The sequence below is a fragment of the Athene noctua genome, chromosome 3 (genome assembly GCF_965140245.1).
Source record: "Athene noctua chromosome 3, bAthNoc1.hap1.1, whole genome shotgun sequence".
NCBI lineage: Eukaryota > Metazoa > Chordata > Aves > Strigiformes > Strigidae > Athene > Athene noctua.
The window spans coordinates 85,725,201-85,749,423 of NC_134039.1; the positions used below are offsets into that span (position 1 = coordinate 85,725,201).

Genomic DNA, 24,223 nt, shown 5'->3' on the forward strand with positions numbered 1-24,223 from the left:
ATAGCCCCAGACTTCCCTTGCTCTGCACCTTATTTATAGGAGAACCCAATATCACATTTTATATAAATCTTTAAGTCTTAAATCCTTTTCACCCCCTCCAGAATACTTAGGAAATGACTAGAATAAATGTTTGCCTTTTTAATAAGAGCACACCCAAGGATTCACCACTGGGGAGAGCCCAGCAGCTGTGAACAGATGTGTCCTTAGGTCAATCCAAACCCCATTGTCATTCACCACTGCAACCCACCGCCACCCTGACAGGAGCAGACATACAAAGCTACATCTATTATAGCAAACTAGACAAGGTCAGGGCACGGGATCAAGCTCCAGCACACAATTATGCATACTTTTAAGGTACTGGTGGGCTATCTGTCACCGTCAGACCACAATGAGCAGCCTCCCAGACACTGGCCAGACCTTGGAGGTCTACAGAGGCCAAAAGACCCTTCCCAGAACATGGGCTGGGTTTGGTCACCCTGTTTTGGAGAACAAGAATATTTAAGCATGGGAACACAACTGTGCCATGCTGTGTCTTAGGGACGGTGAATGACCTCTGTCCCATGTTGCTTCAGACAACGAAACAGCCAAACAGCCCTGGGCTCTTCTGCAACCTCCCCTTCGAAATGCCACCTCCGTGTGGAGTTCACCTCGCACCAGGGCATCGCCAAGGGGGGAAGTCATCCAACTGCATTTATAACAAACAGAGGAGGGGGCAGAGGAGGTTGAAGAAGGAACGCTGCCTTCTGTATGGAAAGCAGACACTAAGGCTTTGCCCCATGAGCTCTGACAAGGGTGTGGCCCCTTGAGTGCCATCCTACTGCTCTGACCGGAGATCAGCGGGTGGCTGCACGGCTCCTGGCTGAGGGCAAAGCCTTGCTCACCCTCAGGACAGTTTTGGAAGAGCTGTAACAAATCCTCCTCACCTGCCCCCTCCATGCCAAACGGCAGCACCTGGTGTGTTTTTACGTACCATTTACAGTCTCGTAGCGTTGGGAAGAAAGATGAGGCCCCTTCATGGACGGGAGTGGCAGAGGGCATTGCTGCTGTGACGGCTCGCACAGGATGTGGACACACAGAGGCTGGAGAAAGGGAAAATCACGGTGGGATGATGCCCCGATCCAATGTCAGGGGGAGTTTTGATGTGATCCCAAGAGTGAGATTACGACACAGACAAGTTCAAATACCGTACAACCTTTCAAACTTTATTCCCGTTAAAAGAGGTAATAGGGATAGGACAGAAGGGAGCAGAAAAGGTCAGAACAGCCAAGCAAGCAAACGGAAGAGATGCAGCAAGCTCAGGTACCCCCACCACGAATCCAGTGGCATCCCATTGGTTTGGTCTTGGTGCAGGTGATGAGGGGTCCCTGCAGGTGATGGGGGATCCCCCGAGAGAGAAGTACGCCGTCCCCACATCCCAGTCCCCACAACCAGTCCGCCCCTTTCCACGGAGTTCATTATCCTATTGGCAGCCCCATGTCCCCCCTGTGTGCATGCCCAGGTGTTCACAGTGATTGTGCTGGGGGGTGGGTTAGGCCAGCGATGCCTTCAGCCTCCGCGTGTCCTCCTCACCCTGACTTCTTCCCCCCGCGCAGGCGCAGCTTGGTAGATGTTACAAAAGATGTCATTGTTCCAGCTGCAGGCAGACACTGTGCTTTCTTTGGGGATGTTTTTGTCCTACTCAGGGCGTACTTCTTCACAGCAACGGGATGTTGAGGCCCAGTTTAGGCAGTGGTGCAGTGTCGAAACAGGCAGCTGGGGGTCTGACAGTCTTACCACCACCCCACGGCTCAGCAACACCAATGCCAAGACAAAAACCACTGACACAGTCCCTTGCAGAAGAGCTCGGTGTGATGCCACGTCTGTGGTTGGTCAACGTCCTCCATGTCACCAAACAGCCTGCTGGCCCGAAGGGACCGGGTGGTACAACACGGAGACTTGTACCTGCCTCGGGCAGCAGCCTTGCTGCACCTCTGTCACCTGCCAAAAGAAAGCCCCTGTGAGCTGTCTGCCTGCAGGATGTGCACGACACACCAAGACATAAGAAGGTGCAACAGGGAGAGGAGACTGAAGGGAAAGCACGAGGGCCCACGTGCACGCTGGCCATGGCTGTGGGGTGGGGGAGAAGTGAGCCAAGAGGGTTGTGTCCATAAGCAGGAGTGAGAGTGGCCTGGGGAGGAGCAAGTTGATGCTTGGAAAACAAAGCAGCAAAGCAGGCACGCAGGGGATTTTGGTGGAATGCTTTCCAGGGAAGCAGGGTGACATGGGACAACTCTGGAGAGGACAACTGTCTGGCAGCCCACACAGTGATGGATGATGGGGCATATGTGTGGGGAGGCTGCGGGGATATCCTGGCTCTCGTATCTCCTCCTGCCATCCAAGCTGTCCAGACTGGGGGAAAAGAGAGTGCTGAGAGATTTTTCAATGTGCTGCTTGTCACCATGGAAACCCCTTCCCCAGCATCCCAGCTGGCCGGGGATGCTCACCTTATGGGGTGGCCACAGAGCCCCAGGAGAGGACCAGCCCTTGGGAAGGGCATGGGGCAGGAGCAGCAGAGAAGGGGTGGCCCTGGCCCTCAGAGCTCTGCAAGCAGGGCAGGATGAGGCTCCGCACGCCTCAGCCATGGGGAATTGCAAGCGGATCCCTGCGTCAGCCCTGGCACTAAGCGGGAAGGTGGGGCAGCCTCTGAAAAGCCTGCAAAGGCATCCAGGGAGACAGGAGGTGAAAAGGTGTCAGCTGGAGACGCTGTCAACTGATAAAAGGTCAGAAGAAAACTCCCTTCGGAGTTTTTTTACTCTGGAGTTACCCATCATGGGGAGTCTGCTCCCGGAGACACACAACCAGGCGACCTGCCGGCTCAGGTCAGACAGAGCTGGGGTGAAGGCAAGGTGAGCAGTACAGTTTGTCCAGATAAAATATGCTGCTTAGCACTGCACCATGCACATCTGTATCGGCTGTCATGCATCTGCCTATCCTAGTGCCTTTCTGAGGACAGCTGGTCCCTTCTGCTCATGCCCAACACCAGCCTGGGCACAGAAAAAACCCAAACCCCAAAGTTTGTTCAGAGGGAGCAGCAGTCCATGTCCCCTTCTTCTGTCTCCCGGGAAGGCGGTGAAGGAAGGATGGACCTGACATCCAGATCCTGTGTTCACAGTCTCCATCTCCTCCACCACCTCAACACGCTGATGTAAGTCTTTGCAAGACCGGGTCTGCAAGGAAAGGAGTTTGGGGCAACACCATTGTCTCTTGGAGGTCACTGGAGAAATGCTTGGAGATGGTAAAACTCACCTTAAACCATGCACACGGTTTTTAGACTGGTACTCAGTAGTCCTCAGGGGAAACCAAGCTCACACTTGATTAGGATTCACATTTTGTAGGTGTTCAGCAGTCTTTTCAACATGTTGCAGGTTTTTTGTTTGTTTTGTTCTGCACAGTATTTATTGTGTGTTTGCTGTTGTGTTTTACCAGACTGGAAGAAATATGTAAACAGCAAATGATCAAAGCAATATATCTTTTATATCTAAAAGCAGGCAAGCCAGATGGAGTTAATTAATGAAGATGTTTAGCAAGACTAGAGTTTAGCTCATATGCAAACAGGTTGTTCCCAAAAGCATCAATCTAATCCAATAAACAATTTGTGGGGGTGTAAGAAATGCTGCTTTGTTCCTTCCTTCCTTTCCATTACAAAGAGCTGAGCAAAACTTTTGTTGTTGCTATTTAATCCCGGCGAGATGTTTTGAATTAACAGCACCGAAAGGTAATTTTCTGCCTGCACTGGAAACATCCTCGGCTGCATGTCTTGATCCCGTTGCTTAAGGCAAAAGAGTAGTCGGGTATCCAAAAGCAAATTTAGTGCTCAGACTCTTTCCTGAGGCTGCCAACAAGGGAACTAATTATGGCCAATAGTAACGACATGGACATCACTGCATACCAGACTGCATCCAGCCAAGAGTCCTGTTCTCTATCAGATGATAATTCAGGATGTTATGTCAGATTTTATTTTTATTCGACAAGATACTACCAGACATAAACTGTTAGAATGCCCCAAGTGACAACCCATTCAATCACTCTGCTCTGTGATCCACCCCATAACTCAGATTTACAGACCAGCTTTATGCCACAGATTATTGATCAATTATCTGGCTTGGGTTGCAGCAGTCTATGATGCCAATCCCTGATCAGATGGCAAGAAAAGAGGAGCTGGCAGCCTCCTCCGGGACAGCACGGATGAATGTGGACACATACATGGGTCTGTGCAATTCCCAGGGGCTGCAGAGATGGGGTCCTATCACTGTCAGCATCTACCAGCAGAGAGAAGAGCAAAGTGCCCCAACTGCCTGGAGAGGAAGAAGCAAAGCAGAGCAACGGGATGACTCGGTTTGCATTTTGATTGATCTGCAGAATGGGACACCGGGGACAAAACAGCGATTCAGGTCTTATTAAATGGGTCAAGCTTCTCATTTCTGCGTTTGAAACAAAGAAAGGAGGAAAAGGAGTGGGTTGCCATGCCCAGGTGTCTCTGCTGGGCTGTCTCTGTCCCAGCAGCTGTGGATCAGAGGTGGGTCTCGTGGGGAAGCTGTGGATTAGGCCCTGGGGTGCTTGCAGAGGTGGCTACAGCTCCAATTACCCCCCAGGGCAGGAGGGGACGGGATCAGGACCTCACACCTCCTGTTGTTGAGGAGCCTCAGGCCAGTTCTTGTGGCAACAGGCCCCTTCAGCTTGCATGGCTTCTACCTCCCTTCTTTCCCTTGTCACACCGAACATGCAGATTCTTGAAGTTTGCCTGTCGCACGGGGTGGGGAGGTGGGATTTCGGTTTAGCCAAGCCTGGCTGAATAAATGCAGACAGCGCTGCACACAGCAGAGTCCAGAATTCTCCCTCAAAGAGGCATCTTCTCCTGGCCTTGGGAGCCACAGAGGGGCCGTTCCCCTTGACAGACCAGCAAGGTAAAGCGCTGGTTACAGTCCCCACCAATCCCTTCCCGGCTGTGGCGAGAGGACCTTCTCTGGAGATGGCAATAGAAGCTGCTACTGCAAAATACATACGAGCCCACCCAATTCTCCCTTTCTCTCACCTCTTGTTCCACCATAAGGTGCGAGATGAAGATGACAGGCCATTGTCCAGCCACTGACCATTCCCGCTCCATCATCCCACAGTCGGAAACTTTCCTGCTTTGAGACACGTCAAACCTGGCCCTTCTGCTACTGTGGCAGAAGAACCAGAGGATATTTTTATCCAGGAGAAACACTCTTATGTGGTGTTTATCCTTGCAATAGTCACCATAAACCTGTTTGTTTTGAGGGAAGATGGCTCAGTAACCCAAGGCGCCATCGTCTGTCAGCTGCTGCGCTCGCACCAGGCTTTTGAGAGATGTCAGAGACACGTAGACAAATCCAGGAAAAGAAAACATCAGGATAACTTTATTTTATGGTTGTACCACACCCTCTTAACACCTATAGCTGCAAGCCCTGGAGACAATGCTGCTCCTTCCTCCAACTCTCCCTTCATCCTGTCAAACACACACTTTGAAGGAGTTTGAATACTTAAAACATTTATCTCCATGTCTCTCCAGATCCTGAGCTTAGAAAAAAACCAAACAGGTAAGGATGCACTAAAACAGATTTCAGACTTCCTCTGTGTAAAAATAAAGAAATATGCCTTTTCCCTTACTTAAGACCTTGTTTGTTTTCCCTCTATGGGATGGAAAATGGCAAACAAGACAGATGTAGAATTTAAGGAGAGGTGGGTACACATGTGCGTGCCCATGCATGTGCGTTCCCTTGCTGGACAGCAGCTGCAACTCCAGGAACAAACCAGCCATCCTCAACTTTCAGAGAACGTGAAGCTTCAGCCCCAAAATGGCATGAGATTTGCCCGTGTTATCCTCACGCTTACCGCCGCTAGAAAAGGTCAAAATGGTTTTAAAAACCACTTATAACCTGTCTGCGCTGCAGAGCAGACATCTCCCCAGCTTCCTCAAGCTGCAGCAAGCTTTCAAACCAAATGGATCAATAATAGCTTTAAAAAAATTATCATCAAGAAATGAAAGGCTTGGCATTGCACATCCACTTAGGTAGCTGTAACTACAGCAAATTAACAGGAAACTGAAGTCGGTCCCAAATGAAGGCACGTCTCTGAGATGCTGCAGCCTGAAATGGCCTTTCTGACGTAAATTTATATTAAGTACCAGCAATCTTTTGTGTTTCCTTCTTTAGCATTTTACTTCCAGTTGGATTCTTTCCGAGTCTATTTTAACGGGAGATCTCCTAGATGTGGGAACAAAGCTGCTGTCAGTCACGTTTCTGTTCAGGCTTGCCAAGGATGCTGATGGTCATCTGGAACTACAGACTAGGTCTATTTAACAGAGGTGAGTGTGCTCAGGGTTTGGGCTGGGAACCTCTTTGCTCCGACTTCCTAGTCTGGGGACCACGGTCCCTGCTGGGAGTGTGTGGCATCACCCAGATGGGATCTGATGGACTTTTTGGTCCCTAAACAGCCATTATTTATGATAAAACAACACACCCATCAGAAAAATGACACGGAGACAGAGAAAGCACGAGGACTCCAGCCCCTGTTTCCCAACTTTGTTCTTATCCTGTTGTAACCCCGTGATGAGCCTCCACACCTCCAGCAGCTCCCTGCAAAGGTCAGGTGGAGGAAAACACTAAAGACAGCCACCAACGAACGAGAGATTGGAACCGGGTCTAAACACAGTACAGGATTAGCCAGACATCACATCCAGACCATAATTTCCCCTGGACTGAGAAGCCCAAAGAAGCTTTCATGGGAGTAACCCCTGACTTGGTACGGGGAGCGCAGGCACTTTATTTTTCAGCCCTTGGCCACCAGCCATGCATCAAACCCCAGTGAGTTTTTGCAGCAGCAAAACTCTGTCTGCAAGGTCTTTGCCCTTTGCCAAACCTCTTCTCCTTCACCACCCAGCTCTGCGCTACTATAGCTAAACTCAAGTGTGTACAAGGGCAACGACCAGCCCTATCGAGTAATACAAGAGCTGCAGACCTGTTATAAATACATACTTTAGATCAGAATAATAAAGAGCTTTGCTTTAATTTCATTACCAGGAGGAAGAACATCATGCTGTCCACAAAGGGCTATGGATTGGGATGCCTGGCTTGTGTTCTTGCTTCTTGCATTGCTGCTCTGGAAGCACAAATAGCAAGATGCCAATTAGTTGCATCAGGAATTGGTTTGATCCCCATCCACAAAGGTAATGAGGCATCAAACGTCCATCGATTTCAGTGGCACAGAGGCACCCGAAGCATTTCTGAGGATCTGGGCCTGGCTGTGTCAGGATCTCTGCTCCTGTAGGAAGGGGATGACTGTGCTAACTGTGGGCTTTAGGGTCTGGGAGGCTTAGCTCCAGGATGGAAAATAATCTGCATGTTGATAACCCAAGAGAAAAGAAGCTGGTTTAAAGAAAATGGTTTAAAAGAAGAAGAAGAAGAAAAAATAATATAAAAAAAAGAAGTTATAAAATCACCTTCTGGGACAGAGAGTACTGTGCTGAGAGTGGGTCTCCTGCTCAGTCTCCACCATCTGTGAACAGGATGATGGGCTCATTCTTTCAGGAATGGTTCTGCACAGGACAACTTTCTTTGAAGGCTGCTGAGGTCCCTTCTGGCCCTCCTAGGACTGTGCTACTGCTTCTTCTGAAATAGCTTTGGGTGGGATTCACTTAACCTCAGCTCCCTGAGTGAGAGAAGATCATCCAGGCTCCCTCCAAGATCAGTGGGAAGGGGAACACATTCAGAAGCAGTTCATATAAATCCAACAGGTGGGCTCAAGATAAAGCACCCTCTGCCATCAACAGGAGAAAGAGCCAGACTCCCTTGGGCTAGAAGCTCATAGATACAGGACTTTTAGATACCCAACATTGCCAAGGTGAGGCCCTGTCTTGGGTGAGGGATCAGACCAGAAGGATTGCAGGTCTCCTCCAGTCTGAGCACCAGAGAAACAAAGGGTAAGGTTCTGTGGGTCAGCACAGCCACAGCGGCTGCCTGCACCACTGCCAGCTCCTACCTGGAAGGTGCTGCAGAGCCCTTCCCCCTGGTCCTGCACATAGCAAAAGCGTGGCGAGTTCCAAGGTGGCAAAACGTCGTGGTTTATAGTGGGTTTTTAAGTTATAGAACAAAAAAAAAAAAAAAGAGAAGTCAAGTTTAGGGACAGAATTCTTGGATGTGACCTACTCCTCCTCCTGTCAACATCCCTCTTCCCATGCAGACACCGTTCTCTCTCCACTGCAGTGGCAAACCCGGTTTTTGCAAATGACTTCGGAAACCTTTTTACAAACTAAAAGGTCCCGGGAAACCAGGACAGAGGGCTGGGAGAGCCCTTGGACAGGGCAGCTGAGACCAGCAGAGCTTGTAATTAGGTACTTGGCTCTATCTCCCAAGTGTGTCAGGGCTGTCCCTTAGCAGTGGCCCTAAAGGTAGAGCACAAAAATTATATTTTCCCTGAAGGCTGGGAGCGAAGAACTCTTTCCCCTCAAAAACTGCTCCTCTGCTGCTTCCTGCAGTAACACTGAGGCCATTTTGGTACTTTGACAGAATCACAAACACTTCTCAGGGATGAGGGACCTTTTAGCATCCCTGTGTGTGTGTGGGGGGCATTGGGGAGCCAGACTGCAGGTCCCCACCTCACCACATCCCTATGCATTTCCTAGGACAAGAACATAAAAAATGAATTATTTTTTTTTTTCTTTTTCCCTCCACTGAGTCCCTCAGCAAAGAGAAGGGCACGAAATGAAAGGAGGTTAGAGAGAATTTCACTGGCGATATTTCATGCTGCCCCTAGTCTGTTCTTTCCTACTGAGTATTCCCAGCCTGAATATTGAGTAACCCGAGCTTCAAAACACACATGGAGGTGATGGATTGTTGCTGAATGCAGGCTGAAGTTTTAAGCCAACAATTACTTTTCTCTGAAGACTTTCTTCCCACCAGAAACTGGGGAACAAAACACCTCCGAATTGTTTTTATGAACAATGCTGTCTTCTGCACAGTAACTGGAATCTTGAAAGGATGCTGGGTTATGAATAGCTCTCATTACTGAGGGAAGAAATGCCTGGTGCCATGTTGGTATTTTTTGTACATGCGCCTACCGTATGTGCAGGGGATTAATCATCACTTTTAAGGAGGATCAGAGCTGAAATGATTCACCTCTGAGCAGAAACCCAATTTAAAAATGAAGGAGCCCACTTAGAGCCTGCCTCGGAGTCCAGAGCCCTCTCCTTCCCCCTCCTCTCCTCCAGCAGGGAGGAAATGAGCCTCCCCAGAGACAGCTGAGATGGACCTCAGCAAAATTAATGTCTCTGTAATCCCGTAAATCAAGCGGTGAGTAACTTCTGCCTGGGGGAAGGGATTGCCTACGAACCGGAGGCAGAGTCAAGGGGTGAAATTCAGAAGAGCATGGAGGGGCTGAAGATAGCTCCAGGGGCAGAATGTCAGTTTGGAATTTCTACAGATTGTTTTGAACTTCTCGGATGTTAAAGCTTGCCACGTTGTACGTCACCCTCAAAAATAATTTTTTAAAAAGGCAAAAACCACCCCAAAACCCAACCCAACCGCATGAAACACTTTTAATAAAAGATTGGCTCTGCTTGATGGACATGAACTTTCCACAGGTAACTTTTGGGTCTCATTGGGGGACCCACTGCCTGCCCTCAGCACCTCGTGGTCCTGAGTAAGTGCACTGCATTATTACAGGCTGAGATGCAAGGAAACAGAGCAAGTAGCACATCATCTCACAGGGCACTGGGGACAGCAATGACAACAGGTATTTTTATTTTTTGATATTTTTACATCAAGGTGGGGAAAGTGGTTACCCAGGCTCTGCTGAGAGGCAGAGCTGCGGAGTCATTTCAGCTTTCCAATGAACCGCAGGTGTCCCAGGGAGGCAACAGTGACCACACACCTCGTGCCTCCCGGACAGATCAAACACAATACCTTAGTTCAGCTTGTCCAAAGCAAAACTCAACAAAAGGAGGAGAGATGCACACAGAGTGCCCATTCTCGGTGGGTAGATTATAAATTGCATGTCCACACATTCTCTCCTCCAGCGTCTACAGAGCATTTTCCAGCCTAACGTAGTTATTTCCACCAGGGTGGGGAAATAGGGGCACAAAAAAGCTGAATGCAATACTCAGTGAGTAAAATAATATTTTAATAAATAGAAACCACATAGCCTGATGCCTCAGTGACCCCCATGGAGCACTTGGCATCCTTTGCATGGACCAAAATGGTTCAACTGGTTTGTTCAACTCATGGTCTCCTGGGGAAGCAAGGCAAGTGAGACCATCTTCTGGATTTCATGCCTTGAGACCCACCATTTCAGCTTGTGCATGGGGTTCCCTCGGACCTGTAGGAACCTCAAACCTAGCTGGATGGCACAAGGATGAAGACATGAAAGACCATTAGCCGCAAAAGGCTGACCCCAGGTAGCAGGAGGTGCAATAGAGCACAAATCACCACCTCCCCGGGGAACCCTGAGTCACCAAGGTTTGATACACATGGGTTTATTATGCTATTTGGTTTCTTGGTAACAGCAGACCAAGCTGCAGCAGCAGCAGCAGCAGCAGCAGAAGCAATCAGCTTCGTTCTAAACCCCTAAAAGTGCCACGACGTCAGATTAAAAAGCTTCCATTTAAGAGGAAAAAAAAAAAAAAAAGAACACAACAAGGCGAGACTTGATAGCGATTCATAATGACGCTGATTTACAGCTCCCTAATGGGTGCACTCTCCATTCAAGGAAAACACACGGTGCATTGAGTGAATGATTTTGCCAGACTCCGTGCCACAAAGGCAGCGTGCCCGGGTCGATCGGCAGCCCCAGACCGCTCACTGCTTACCGTAACATTACCAGCAGCTGCACATCACCCACTCCTGAGAGCCTGAAGTGGATTCACAACCACGTCTTGTTTTACTGGAGGCTATTTAATATTCTCTTGCTGTTGACACTCTGCCTCTCCCCCGCCTCCGCTCTTCCGCAGCTTTCCCCCAAACCTGCAAGAACAAATAACCCAGGACCGTAATCCAAAGAACAGGAGCTGGGAGATTTCCTTCCTATTTGGTGCTAAAGAAAGAAGGATTTTTGCCTACTAAGTAAGTGTGTTACCATCTATCTGCTCCGGCCTCAGCTCCTATGTCCCACGCTCAGCATTTCTCCAGCACTTCACACCAGTCCTAATAACAGCAACAAGATCAGCTTCTAAGGTGTAAAACCACACACACGTGCGTGCTCCTCTTGCCTCTTCCGTGCTCCTGGAGCTGTATTTGTATCCTGTTCACTGACTTCTCCCTGCGAAGTTAATTCTTTGTAGGCAAAAGCAGAGAGTTTCATTTGTTCACCTGATTCCACGAGCGGGAACCTTAAGCAAAACCAGAGATCACGAGAGTTTTCCCTACGTGTAAGTACTCACTTGCTATCAGTCAGACCTCACTCACCTTTGCAAATACCTCCTTTATAAAACATCAGGCTCTGCTATTTAAAGGCAGCTATGATGAAATATAGATTTCTTGTTTGCTTGTTTTTAAGAAGAATCAGATTAGAAGACATTTGAGCTGACTTTGACCTTTTCAAAACAGCCCAAGTGTTAATAATATTAAAACTGAGAGGGGGGAAAAAAAATCATCAGTATCTGACATAAGAAACAGGGGAGAGATCCAGTAAGTTCTCATGGCAGTCTAGAAAAAATGGTTCTTGCCTATTAACGGGTCTTCAGCACCTCATCTCCTTGCCCCCACTACACATCACCCACAAAGCCCTTTGTATCACTAAACCCTTACACCACAATCAAATAAACCTCTGAAGAGCAGCTTTGCAAGGAGATGACCTGGTTTAAGGAACAGGAGAATTTTTTGATATCAGGTTCTATGGAATAGTGAAGTGGACTCCAACATTTGCCAAGTCCCTTCCAGCCCTCCTATTTCTATATAAGCAACAGATGAAGAACCTGCTTAGCTCGCAGTTTGCTTGGGTATTTGATGCTTCTTGTAGCTCCAACGGCACCTCCCAAATGAGCACCCGCAGTTTGACCTGGGCAGTCAACCCTCACTTTGGGATAACAGGGACAGCTGCTCTGCCCCCGTCCATCCGTGGGACTTGCAAAGGAAGGAGGGATGGTTCTCCTGTGTAGAGTGGTCAGAAAATAACTGTGGCTTCCTATGACAACTGAAGAGAAAAACACTCACCTCCGGCTGCCAACGTGCACCCCAAGCTGGTAGAAACGCCTCCGTTAGACCAGCAAGGCAGCCCACGGGTGAAGGGATGTCCAGCACCTAATACAAGCAGCACAACCATCATCTCCCAAGAGCAGTAATGCCACGGGGGCACTTCAAAAGGCTGAGCCCAAAGGTGTCCCCAACAGTCTTCACAGTGTGGAAAATCTTTGTGATAAGTACCCCATCACTGCCGGGCTCTCTGCCGCTCAGGTCCTGCCCCGACTATGGCACAAGCATTTTTGGATGTCATTGGAAGGTGGCTTTAAAGGTTTGGGGCACAAGACCCCTGACAAACCTTTAAAGGCTTATTTTTCCCCCAAACCATCCCACTCTTAGCAGCATCAGCTGCTGCTTCCCATGCAGGAGGGAGAAGGGTTAAGCTGGCGGGGGGGTTGCTGCAGCACTGCAATTCAAGGTGCTCCCTCCAGCACCATGGCTGAGTGTTCTCTTCCCAGCAGTTACTGGCTTGAGAGAGAATCAAACTAATTACCTTAGTAATTACCAAACTAATTACCTCTCTAATTACCGAGTGTCTTTGTTCACGTGGAGCTGACATTCTTGCAGAGGAGCCCTGGCTCAGTGCCCCATGCTCTCCGGGAACCTGCCTGGCTCTTTTGCAATGACTTGAAGACCCGGGTTGTCTTCACCCCACAGTCCTCCTCACACCATGTTCAGGATGTCCCTCTCTTCCTCCGGGAGGGGTAGATGCTGATCTAGTTCCTTGACTGGTGAACATAAGTTTATATTGCAGTGACCGTTTTGCTGCCAGGCAGACTAGGGAAGGGCACAGCACCTTTGGTCTCGCTGGTGGGAATATCCTCAGCACAGTGCTGTGGGATCTCCACCACACTGATGATCAAACTGGAGATGCAGTTGCCTCCAGGCCCTATTTGATACTGCTTCCTCTGATGGGAACAGGAGCTGAAAGCAGACAGGAAGGTGACTTGAGATGACAGACGTTCTTCTCCGACACAGAGTCGAAAACAACAGGGTGTTCACCCAACAAAACCCAACGTGAACATCGCTGTCAACAGACCTCACCTCCCCAAGCTTACTCCCTTTTCATTTTCCAGATCTCTACTTGAATCTTGCCTTGGGCTCTCAAGAGCCAGGGTCTGGTAGTCACTCGCCACTCTCCCGAACTTCAGTGTGACGGTGGGTGCTCAGCCCCTAAAACAGCGCCCAGCTCCTCAAGGGAGAATCTGTTATAGAATCTCAGAATGGTTTGGGTTGGAAGGGACCTTCAAGACCATCTAGTCCCACCCCCCTGCCCCCGGCAGGGCCACCTTCCACCAGCCCAGGTTGCCCAAAGCCCCGTCCAACCTGGCCTTGAACCCTTCCAGGGAGGGGGCAGCCACAGCTTCTCTGGGCAACCTGTTTTTAAAGCATAAACACAAATGGTTTCATTAATGCTGATCGTGACCCGCAGAGGCTTTTGCGTGAAGAGATGTTAGAGCCTGAACACAGAAAGGACTCTCATGAAGCCCACCTTGCACATGCCCTCTCTTGCTCTCTCCTGCCAATCTCCTCTCGTGTCTTCAGCCAACTTCGGAAACACAGTGTCAGCTCAACACACGCCTTTGCAAATTATGAGCTGACCAGGTCACAAAATTCACTTCTGCAGCCGTTTGCCTGCAAGTGAGAAGATACCCAAATCTAAATCCTGATCTGATTTTAAGTGGCAACACCCACCTCTTGCTTGATCAAATAAGATTTCCTATCAACGTGCTATCAACTGGTGTGGGACAAACACAAACACCCATGATTTCTGGGTCCTGCAGATGAGTTTTGGCACACTGGGCAAATGACTTGGCACCCCTCCACTTTCTCCATCCCTGCTGGCTGGGAAGCAAGGCTGCCTTGCTCTGTCCTAGTGGTATCTACTGGGATGAAGGGCATGTTTTGGTTGGGAATCTCTGGGTGCTCACAGAGTAGAAAGATACATATATAGAAAACACTAGAAATAATCAGTTTGCCTTGACCAAACCCAATCAGCATTCACAGCTGAGGGGAAGATCTTCCAATAGTTTGCAGAGAAGACTATTGTCTAGAATTTGTTATTTTGGAAAGCAAAACGAGAAAAAAAATGGAAGGGCTCCCCCTCCTATCACTTCTTCAGCTTGAGCTGTGATATGTAATTCCGTCAGATGGAGTCCACCTGAAACTCCATTCCCCTCTTTGGATTCTCTCAAAAAGGGCACAGGATCTAAAAGAGAACAAAGCAGCAGCCATCTGAGCTGTAAAATATATCCCAACCCATAGCCATCTCCATATTAAAGCCAATTCCCAATAGCTGCTTAAAACTGTAATGCAGGGATATCCTAACAGGTGTAAAAACCCACCCCAGCTCTGCGAGGTTATGTGATCTGTCTCAGACACACACGACTCCCGAGGAAGTCTGGTATTTGAAAGAGTCTAACACTGCTAAATTACATGAGAGTAAGATAGCAGTGATTATTTTGACACCACTGAAAGACTTGTGATTTGTTCCACAGCCACTGAGCAAAGAACAATGAGCAGCTTTGATTTAGCTGTTACAATACCGCGTTTCCATTTAAAACCCTAGGTAAAACTGCCCTTTGGTTACAGCTGATCAGAGCTTGTGAATGACCAACAAGAGCATCTGAAATTATTCTCTACCATGGGCAGACAGTATCACGCCTTCATCTACCATCCTTACAGAATATCACCCCTATCATCCCTTCTGAGATCAGGATCCATTAAGCTGAGTTCAAATTCTCAGTTTGGCAGTGAGCAATCTTAGAGAGATCTGGTTCTTGTTGAGAAGGAGGGAGACCTCCCCATAGGTCTCCCATTCTAAAAAATGAAAAAAAAAAAAAAAAAAGAGAAAAATTTTCGAAGATTTTCAGTCTTGAAATGTAGCTACAAGGTAAGTGTTAACCAGAACAAACTAGACTCAGCATTTTTTTCTCCTTCCCCCCATACCATAAGCAGTAAGCTGCAGACACACACTCCTCTTGCCCGTGCTTCTTCAGATCCTATGAACCTCGATTTTTTAATTATTTTTTTTAAAATATTAGTCGGGTTTCAAAACAAAAGATGGCAAATGTCTCGATCTTAGGCAGACTTACTTCTTCCTTGAGCAGAAATGTCCAACATCACCTCTCGACTCGTGTTCTCAAAAGAACAGTGTCCTGCTTGACTTCCACACCCACGAGTAGGGAGGAGGAAGCCACAGACTGAGGAAAGGACCAGGACACAGGCAACGCAGGAGGAGGGGTGGCAGAGGCAGAAGAGGTGGCAAACTGAAGCTCACTCCAGAAACATTCAGAACTGCTGCCCTACTATGAAGGCAAAAGCTCTCCGCAACGTGTTCTAGTCTACACCGTTTGCCACAACCAGCATCCCCTAAGCTGAAGCAACACATGCCGGAGATGCCACTACTTATGATACAGAAGATGTTTAAAGAACACAACATCTCAAATGAAGCCCGAAACACAGTTGGAACAAAGCAAGCAAGACTGATTTCCATTGCTCAAGGCTGTCAGGATGGGAAACCAATAAACATTTGGCAATAACAGAGACCTTCCTTCCCGACATAGCTCTTCTCCTGATTTTACAGAATCATCTGGCCTTAAAAACGTCTGCTTTTCCTCTATGCTGCATTTTACTGCCAATTCTAAGTCTGGCAAGGATGGATCTGCCAACTTCTTGGCTCTCTGTTACAAAAGAGAACATTATAAAGGAGAATTTGTGAGTTAGCTGATTTGTAAACACTACAGCAAGTCACCATGTAAACATGTCGTTTATGTCCCTATTATTTCTCTCAAGCAGTTTACCTGGCACCTGACACTGAACTCCAGGATCTTCCTCTCCTACTGATACTGCAGTTGCTTCACATGTAAAAAAGCCCAGTTTCTTTGTGTAGCATTAAAAAAAAAAAAAAAAGTCCTTAATTAAACACTACTCACAAAGCATCCTGATAATTAGAATAGGAGAGTCACTGGCAATATTTGAATATAAATGAGATCTGCAGGTGCACTCACAGTTGTACAGTAGGATGCAGTTCAAACGCAGCCAATTAGAGCAACACAACAGGTAAATAAATAGCAGAAGGCTCTAGAGACACTGCTCCGTTGACAGTGTTACTATTACTATTGTGTAAAAAATCTTTCCTAAGATTGCTTGGTAAGATGAATGCCGCAGCCGTTATCGGGACAAAAACAATTAAATAAAACTGGGTACTTGCATAAAGATGGTTTGCAGTTTTGGGCACTGTATGCCCTTTCATTCACAAGTACTTTCCAAGAAAGGAAACTCTGGTGGTGCATGAATCACAGCACACTGCCACGTGGGATCTTTTTAGGTTGCTGTGATGGAAAACAGTTATATGTAAGTACCGTTCCTGAAACCAAGGTTGGTTATGCATAAAAGTCTTTGCTTTAAAGCTTCAGCAATAACATCTGCTGGAAAAACATGATTGACGCAGCAGAGGGAACACCATCCGCCTCTGAGAAGAGGAAAGAGAGACAGACTGAAACATCAATCTTGTGCATAAAATATATTTATTGTTGGTACAGAGCGAGGCATATTCGTCAGTACTTGATAGGAGTGAGGAGCATAACAGAATCGTTTCCCGTAAATAAAGGCCGTGTTACATCTTAAGTGTTGGATCATTAACATCATTCCAGCAGAAGGCCTGGAGAGAGACTTCATTAAGTTATATAATTTGTGAAATAAGTTAAAGCACAATTTACGTCATTATGTATTGTAAGGAAAACTTTAATCCGAGCAGCGAACACAGGCTGTACAGTGAGGAGCAGCAGCTGACCTGCTCCCACAGCACCGCCACGTCCCGGCACACCAGGTGTTACATACTCGTGCCTTTGACAGCGAGACGTTTTTGAGGAGATTCTACAATGAAATAGCAGCATTTGAAGGATATTCCCCCTTTCTACGGTCAGTGAAAGGTTCTTTTCTCTTCCTTCCTTCAATCACCAATAAGTGGGTTTTACTAAGACCGAGCAGTATCTTCGGATGTACGATTTCTGATGTAATAAGATACAGGTCTTGGCTTTTCAAATGGTCACCCTGATTGAGCCGTGATGGCTGCTGCTCTCGAAATGGCTCTTCCAGTTCTTCTCTTTATTGGTCTGCCCTGTAAATGGGCTGTCGTATCATTCTTGGGCAAAAAATGCTCTTCTGCTGAAATTAGAGTTGATGGTCTTGTGCTTGATTTGGACAATGCCTTTATCCTCCTCTCCCAAGCATGCTCTGCTAAGAAAACAGTCGGGGCGGGGGGAAGAGAGAGGGAGAAACACATATTTGAGTAACTCAAAAGTTATTCCAGAGACTCCCTGAAGTTTGGCTACAATTTCTTCCTAGAATTTGCAATTTTAAAAATAAAAACATAGAAAAAGAAACGTCGTCAACATACACATTACCACAGAGACAAGTCACAGAAGCAGAATGGAGCTATTTAAGGACTCAACAAGCCGTTTGGAGGCCTGAAGAGTTGCAGTAATGATTCTTTTTCATCCATCCTAATGCTATCACGGCTCTAGTGCTACAGCTATTAAGGAAATTAAAAAGTCTGACCTTACAGTAAGATAAATCCTACTCCTAGCAATTACATACTCAAGGAAATAGATCCTGAAGTCATACAACAATAAGTATCTCCCCTATCTACCTCCTTCCTGAGTTCTGAGTCATATCCAAAATCTCGATAGTCTGAACATGCTGCACTGCCCGTGTGCTTCATTAATCACCTCCTGTGCTCAGTCAGGCCACCAAGAGCTAAAAGTATAGATCTGTGAAGTCGTCCAAGAGTTATTTCTTCTGCCAGGTCAGAGAGCCCTGCGTCAAGGTCTTGACTCTTCAGAGAGGTCCTGGCCTCTACTGTGAAAATGCAGCCTTGCAAGGACAGTATATAGGGCTCTACTAAGAACTTCCTACTGCCACGATCTAGAAATAAGGGCTCTGCAGAAACGAGCACACCTATGGATACTACTTGTGTAGTCACTACGGAGAACAGAAAGTGGGATCCAACAGGACGCTGACAGGCTAGGCAGCAGATGCACGCTGGAGGCCATCTACGTTCATGGGAGGACTCCAACATTGACCATGGCAATCTATTGTTCTTGCCTACAAAATCCATGAAATGGGGAAGGCGGTAATTGTAAGTCTCCTTGTAAGAAACAGTAGCAAGGTATTAGATAATTTTTTAGGGCCTATGTCAGGAGCAAGCCCAAGTGTAAACCCTGAAATCTTACAGGAGACCTACAAGCAGCTGATTCAAGATCTGAGCAGCACTATCTGGCCAGACATGGCACACTGTCCTGTGAGGCTGGACTGCACTGTCAGAGACAGGGAAGTTAGGGTTTGAGAAAATTAAAAATGAAGGGAATGAAAAACCTGTTGTCACGTATGTCTTTAACCAAATTCTCACAGTATTTCTAAAAATAACCCGGTGAACCATTCAACTCGACCAAGCAGTGTTTCTGCAAGGATTAAGGGCTCTACCAAGGAGCAGGAGTGTGTGTGCACGTGACAAGGTGGTAACAAGTCCTCAGGATTGCAAATATTCTCCAGAATCCATGATAGAGAAGAACACGCTGACAAAATACAAGGAGTTGGTTTTATGCTCCCTAGGTGCTACTACAAACAAAAATAAGGGAAACTTTTATTAGTTAACAGAATCTCCAATCTCAGTTTGACAGCATCCCCACGGAGATTTCTGTAAAACTGATGAAGGCTACTTTACCTGGAAGACTCTTTTTGCAGTGGTATTACAGAAACTTGCTTGAAGCCTTCACTGGGCTGAATATTAACTTTACATAAATTTAACACTGCATAAGTTAACGCAGGAAAATCCCAAAAGATCTGAGAAAAATTGTGTTACTTAATTTATTTAGTATCCTAAGGAAAGAAATCACAGGCATTTGTTCATCACATGCATATTTCTGCCCACTAAATTTCATCTTCAGCCAATAGACAGTGTCCCGGGGATTGCTTTGGTTTTGTCTACATTTTGGGGGTTTTTTAATGTTCTTTACTGACTCTTGCCATTTAACACTACCTACAAATTTACCTTTTTTTTTTTTTTTTCCGTTTTTTTTTCATTAAACCAATGTAGGTGTGAAGGAAACCTAGTCTGACTCTTCCATAATAAACTTCCTTCAATCAAGGTAGTGTTAAATGGTGGCCATAAAAGACATAAAAAGCCTTTATATTGTGTTGCCAGCCACACTATTTTTACCTATTTTTCTACTAGATTTTAAGAGAGCATCTAGGAAAAATAATGGAGGATGAAGCTAAAATTATGGTTCTGTTCCAACAAGGATGCACAATTAAGGACCCCTCTATCCTACAAATTAAAATAATAGTTGCAACAAGGCTGAAGAGCCTTAAGGATAAGGTTTTGCAGGCAGGCTGTCAGGCACCAGCAGCTGTTGGTATCATGCCCTAAAGTACTTTTAAATCTCACCTGCCTGCAGGGACTTGCATCCCTCTGAAATTCAGTGATCTAATAGGAAACTATTGCACAGACTTCATTAAATGGTAGACTGGTTGTGTTCCCGTATAAGAATTAGGACTCACTGGAGCCCAGGGAAACGAAAAAAAGGAAAAAAAAGAGAAATAAAAAGGGTATTTTAACAGTCACCTTGTCCATATCAGTGGACAGCAGACTAAGGTAAGTGATTAAAATGCCACTGGATGGTCCGTATTTGTGTAGTGACTGATCTGGCTGGAGTTACTTCACCCGTGGGAGCACAAATACACACCGTAGACAATCCTAATATCTTCCCCTTAACGGCTCCATTAAGTAAGTTTTGCTCTCTGTTACGATTATAATAAAATGCAAACATTAATAGTAAGAGTTTAATTTATCTCACTAGCTGCTCATGACTTTGGGAAAAGATTTAAAGTGAAGATACAACAACGTGTCAAACTCCTCTGAATTAACAACTCTCTGGGTTTTTCTAACAAGGGGAGAAAAGGACAGATAGAGACATGAGATTACAGACAGGATGAGAAATAAGGAGCATACAGAAGAGAGGGTGAGATAATTATAAGCAAGATAGGAAAGAAAGAGGAGTCAATAAATTCAATTTATGAAAAGCACAGAGTGTGCTCAGCCTGAGCACAAGTGCCCAGACTCACTGCCAGGAAATCGGATTAGTTAACTTATTTGGTTTTCAATATCTTGGTCTATTCCCTCTAGCAAATTTTCTTCTTTGTTTGTTTCTTGTAGCCAGTGTCAGTTAACTTTTTCATTTCTGAAACTGCTATTTATCCCACTTCTCTGTCTTCCAACCAAGCACATATAGTAGGTAATTTTGAAGTATTTTGTAACAGCATTTAGCAATTATTTTGAAGTCACTGTTTGTCTGGACTTCTGGGCAATCAGCAAATAAAATAATTACAATTACAGCTGCAACACATGGAGGATGAGCTATAGAGGACTGATGTTCATTAAGAAAAACAATTGTTCCTGCCTGCAAATATTTCCATCATAAAAGGCTTCTCTTTCTCTGTTATCATAAGAGAGAAACCTTTCTGAATTCTCATCTTGAAGCATGTGTGAAAGAGAGTAAGAAACATTTAGGAAACACTTTTAACTACTTGACAGGCTTGGTTGAAGATCTTCAACAAAAAAGGTATTTAAAAGGGTGTTTAAACCTAATGCTCATATTTATGCAATTTCCTTTTCCTGCACCTTCTGAACATGAATTAATTCATCTTTATCACAGTCTTCTGAAGAAATTCCTATCAGATACAAACTTTACTTATAGCTTAAACATCTAGAAATAATTAATCCAAATTTTTTAGTTACTTTAAAAAATAATACAAAATTACAAATACAGTAGATTAGTGTTCCAAATGATGCAAGCCATGGTTAAAATCTAGCCCACTACATAACAACCTAATATTATTCACTGGCCTTTTTCCTAAAACAGCTCAAACCCACCATTGTCCAGTAACTTCAGACTGGATTTTGGCATATAAAAATCACACTAAAGGAAAACTTAGAAAAAACAAAGATAGATACCAATAATTGTTTGTCATAGTAGGAATTAATGAAAAAAAAACGCAATACAATTTAAAGAAAAAAAAAATAATCCAGTTCAAAAGGTCATGGGGAAGTGTACAGCTTAGGGAGGAAGGAGACGTGCAAAATTTTCTAGCTGGAGCCATCAGCAGCTTCTGTGTCCAAAGGCAGCACCTGGACAAAGCTGGTTGCCCTTCTCATGCTTGGGTGTCTGAGCATGGCTCAACCATCTTTATAACATTAATAAAGTGTCGGTAGCTTTAGGAAAGAAATCCTCAGGCTAGGAGATCAGGGAACATTTTCATGAGCAGGGTGATCTGATAGGCTGCAGAGTTTTTAAGGAAATGAAGGAGCTTAGGAGCTTGGTGCATTAACGAGTGGGCAAGAGGACACATCAACAAAGATATATCGAAGGAGATGATTTTGAAAGGGACAGGGTGATCTCACCAGCTTTTATTTTTCATCACATGAATCCTCTTTAAAGTTTCCACTGCTAATAACAATCTTTAGTATCATAAAGTGATTTTAGAGCTGCCTGGACTGCCAGATAAATCGTCCTTGTCCTGCAGCGTTCAGAGAACGACCACGCTACAACCGTTACCTGAAGTGTCTTCCAGCACGGCCAGTCCAGCCAGGCTGCCTGTGCAAAAAGGAGCAGACTAGCTATAGCAACAAAGAATGATCAGTAACAGCACTGCACAAATGTATTAAGCACTGTGGACTGAGGAGATGCTTTGGCACTGCCACGCAACCGTTGCCTCCTACCATGTCCTACACAACGCTAGACCAGGAGCAGTGGCAAGGCCAGCAAATCTTCAGTAATACCAGAGCAAGGCTGCACTGAGGTACCAGCAAAAAGGTCACCAGGAATGATTATAGTCAAAGTCTTACTACTTGTCTGTACAGGCAGAATTAACTTGAGTGAAAATGATTATCATCATCAAATACCAGACGTGCTTGCTGGGTCTCTGTTAACACATTAGAGCACACGTTTTCACATGTTCAAATATTAACTGATAGATTTTAGCAGAAATAAAGATCATCAGACTTATTTAAGCACTTTTTAGATACACTACGTACATGGTCTATAAGCACATTTCCAACTGGCTTTTTTAAGAACACAACTGAGGTCAACATATGCATCTCTATATTTGGAAGATGAATAATATTTAGAAATTTTAGCTTCTTTTAACTGAAAGATGTACGTATTACTATAATTTTCCCTTATGCTGTACTAATAAAACGTAAAGGTTTTAACCTACAGTAACAACCCATACCCTAGAAAACTGGATGAGAGCAGGGCAAGAGCAGGTAAAGGGCAGTATTAGACTCTCAGAGTAAATAAGGGAAATCAAGACTTCCAAGTGGTGAGCAATCTAGTTTGAAACATCCATTCATTTGTCATATTTATGACAAACAGAACCATATAGTTTAATGCCCTTGTTTTACTGCTAAAACTGCAGATACCAGGAAACATCTGCCAACAGCGACAGCTACTACTCTAAACAATAGCTTTCCAAGGGCAGAGATGGAAACCCTAGCATTTAAATAAATTGGAAGTGGACTCCACAGAGCTTGTGAGAACAGATATAGTGGGAACTGTACTGCTTTAGCACGTAAGGACTAATTGGACAATCCAATAGCCTTTCTATATTCTTCATTCCATCATGGAATGGGCTGCCCAGGGCAGGGGGGAGTCCCCGGGATCCCTGGAGGGGTTGAAGAGTCGGGCTGAGCCAGCGCTGAGGGATCGGGGGGAGTTGGGAACTGTCAATGTTGGGTTGATGGTTGGACTGGATGATCTTCAAGGTCTTTTCCAACCTAGATGATTCTGTGATTATTTCAGTGGCAATATTCCTAACTCACCTGTTTGGCATGATTGACACAACGCAGGTACTGGCTAGCCAAGGCAGAGCAGCTGAGGGTCTCCTGAGCGTGTTGCCGATAACACTGTAGAATTTTATCCTGCAGATCAGCACAGATTGGATGAGACTCATATCGCCTGGGGAAAGAGAAAAGAACATGGTTTCCTTCTCAAAAAGTCTTTAGGAAAGACATTTTTTTAAAAAAAAATATTGTTTAAATTAGTAAACTAAATAATAGCAGTGAAGGAAAATACTTTATAAAGAAAGGCTGTTTCTAGAGCTAGTTGGGTTATAAAGTGGGTAACATTGGATGCAAACATCAACGTGAGCTGCAGAAATTTGGCTACTAGGACCACAAGTGTTGTCATGATCCAGTACTCCGGTGGAGTTCCATTTGGTGGAGAAAATGAACATCCAGCTTCACATGGGCACACATCTTTAACCGAAGATCCCAGCAGTGGCAAAGCACATCTGATCTCACCTACATTAGAAAAACAGCCACAGAACCACTTTGGAAAGCTTTGTGGCTCTATAGCCCTATGACCACATAATCCTCATTAAATATTGCTCCTGCATAAAAATGAAATCACCCATTGGGCTGACCTCGAGAACATAAAAACCCTGCTACCATCAGCAAATTACATAACCTACTTTCACTGATCTGATGATAGCCTCTATTTTTGGTGCATCCTCTCCTTCCCATCACCTCAGTTCTAATCCTGGCGCCAGATGTGCAAGTTATTTAGGAATTTTGTCTATTCTCTTTACTGTGTGGATCCATCACTCTTGCCATCTTTTTGGCTGATGCAATAAGACTTTTTGCCTTCAGTGGAAGCCAAAAGAAGGGAAGCTTCTTTAGTCCATCCCATAAAATCCAGTCTTGTTTGGACAAAGATCTTCTCATTTGCATCATTAATTTACAAAATGTTGGCAAAGTGTTTCAGACATGAAATGTCCATTGACATTTTAAGGTAACTGGACATGTACTCTAAAAATACTTTTTAAGGTACTCATTTCTACAAGAGGTAATCATATCACATTTACACCAAAGATAAAATATTTTAAAGGTAGAAAACACATAAAAATTTAAAAACCATTTATAGTTCGTGTGC

The 24,223-nt window shown here is 45.5% G+C and overlaps 1 protein-coding gene across 2 annotated transcripts in view; it reads right to left on the bottom strand.

Annotated features, from left to right (window-relative positions):
* Positions 1-16,740: 16,740 nt before the first annotated feature.
* CHCHD3 (coiled-coil-helix-coiled-coil-helix domain containing 3) overlaps positions 16,741-24,223 on the bottom strand; it is a 163,089-nt gene continuing 155,606 nt past the window's right edge. The window contains exons 7-8 of one of the 2 annotated variants that reach the window (XM_074903541.1): positions 23,113-23,248; positions 16,741-17,468 (exon numbers count right to left, since the gene is read on the bottom strand). In XM_074903541.1, the coding sequence (XP_074759642.1) occupies positions 17,445-17,468; positions 23,113-23,248 (160 nt within the window). In that variant the 3' untranslated portion in view covers positions 16,741-17,444. Of the gene's footprint in view, positions 17,472-23,112; positions 23,249-24,223 lie in introns of both variants that reach the window. The other variant, XM_074903540.1, reaches the window with a different exon arrangement.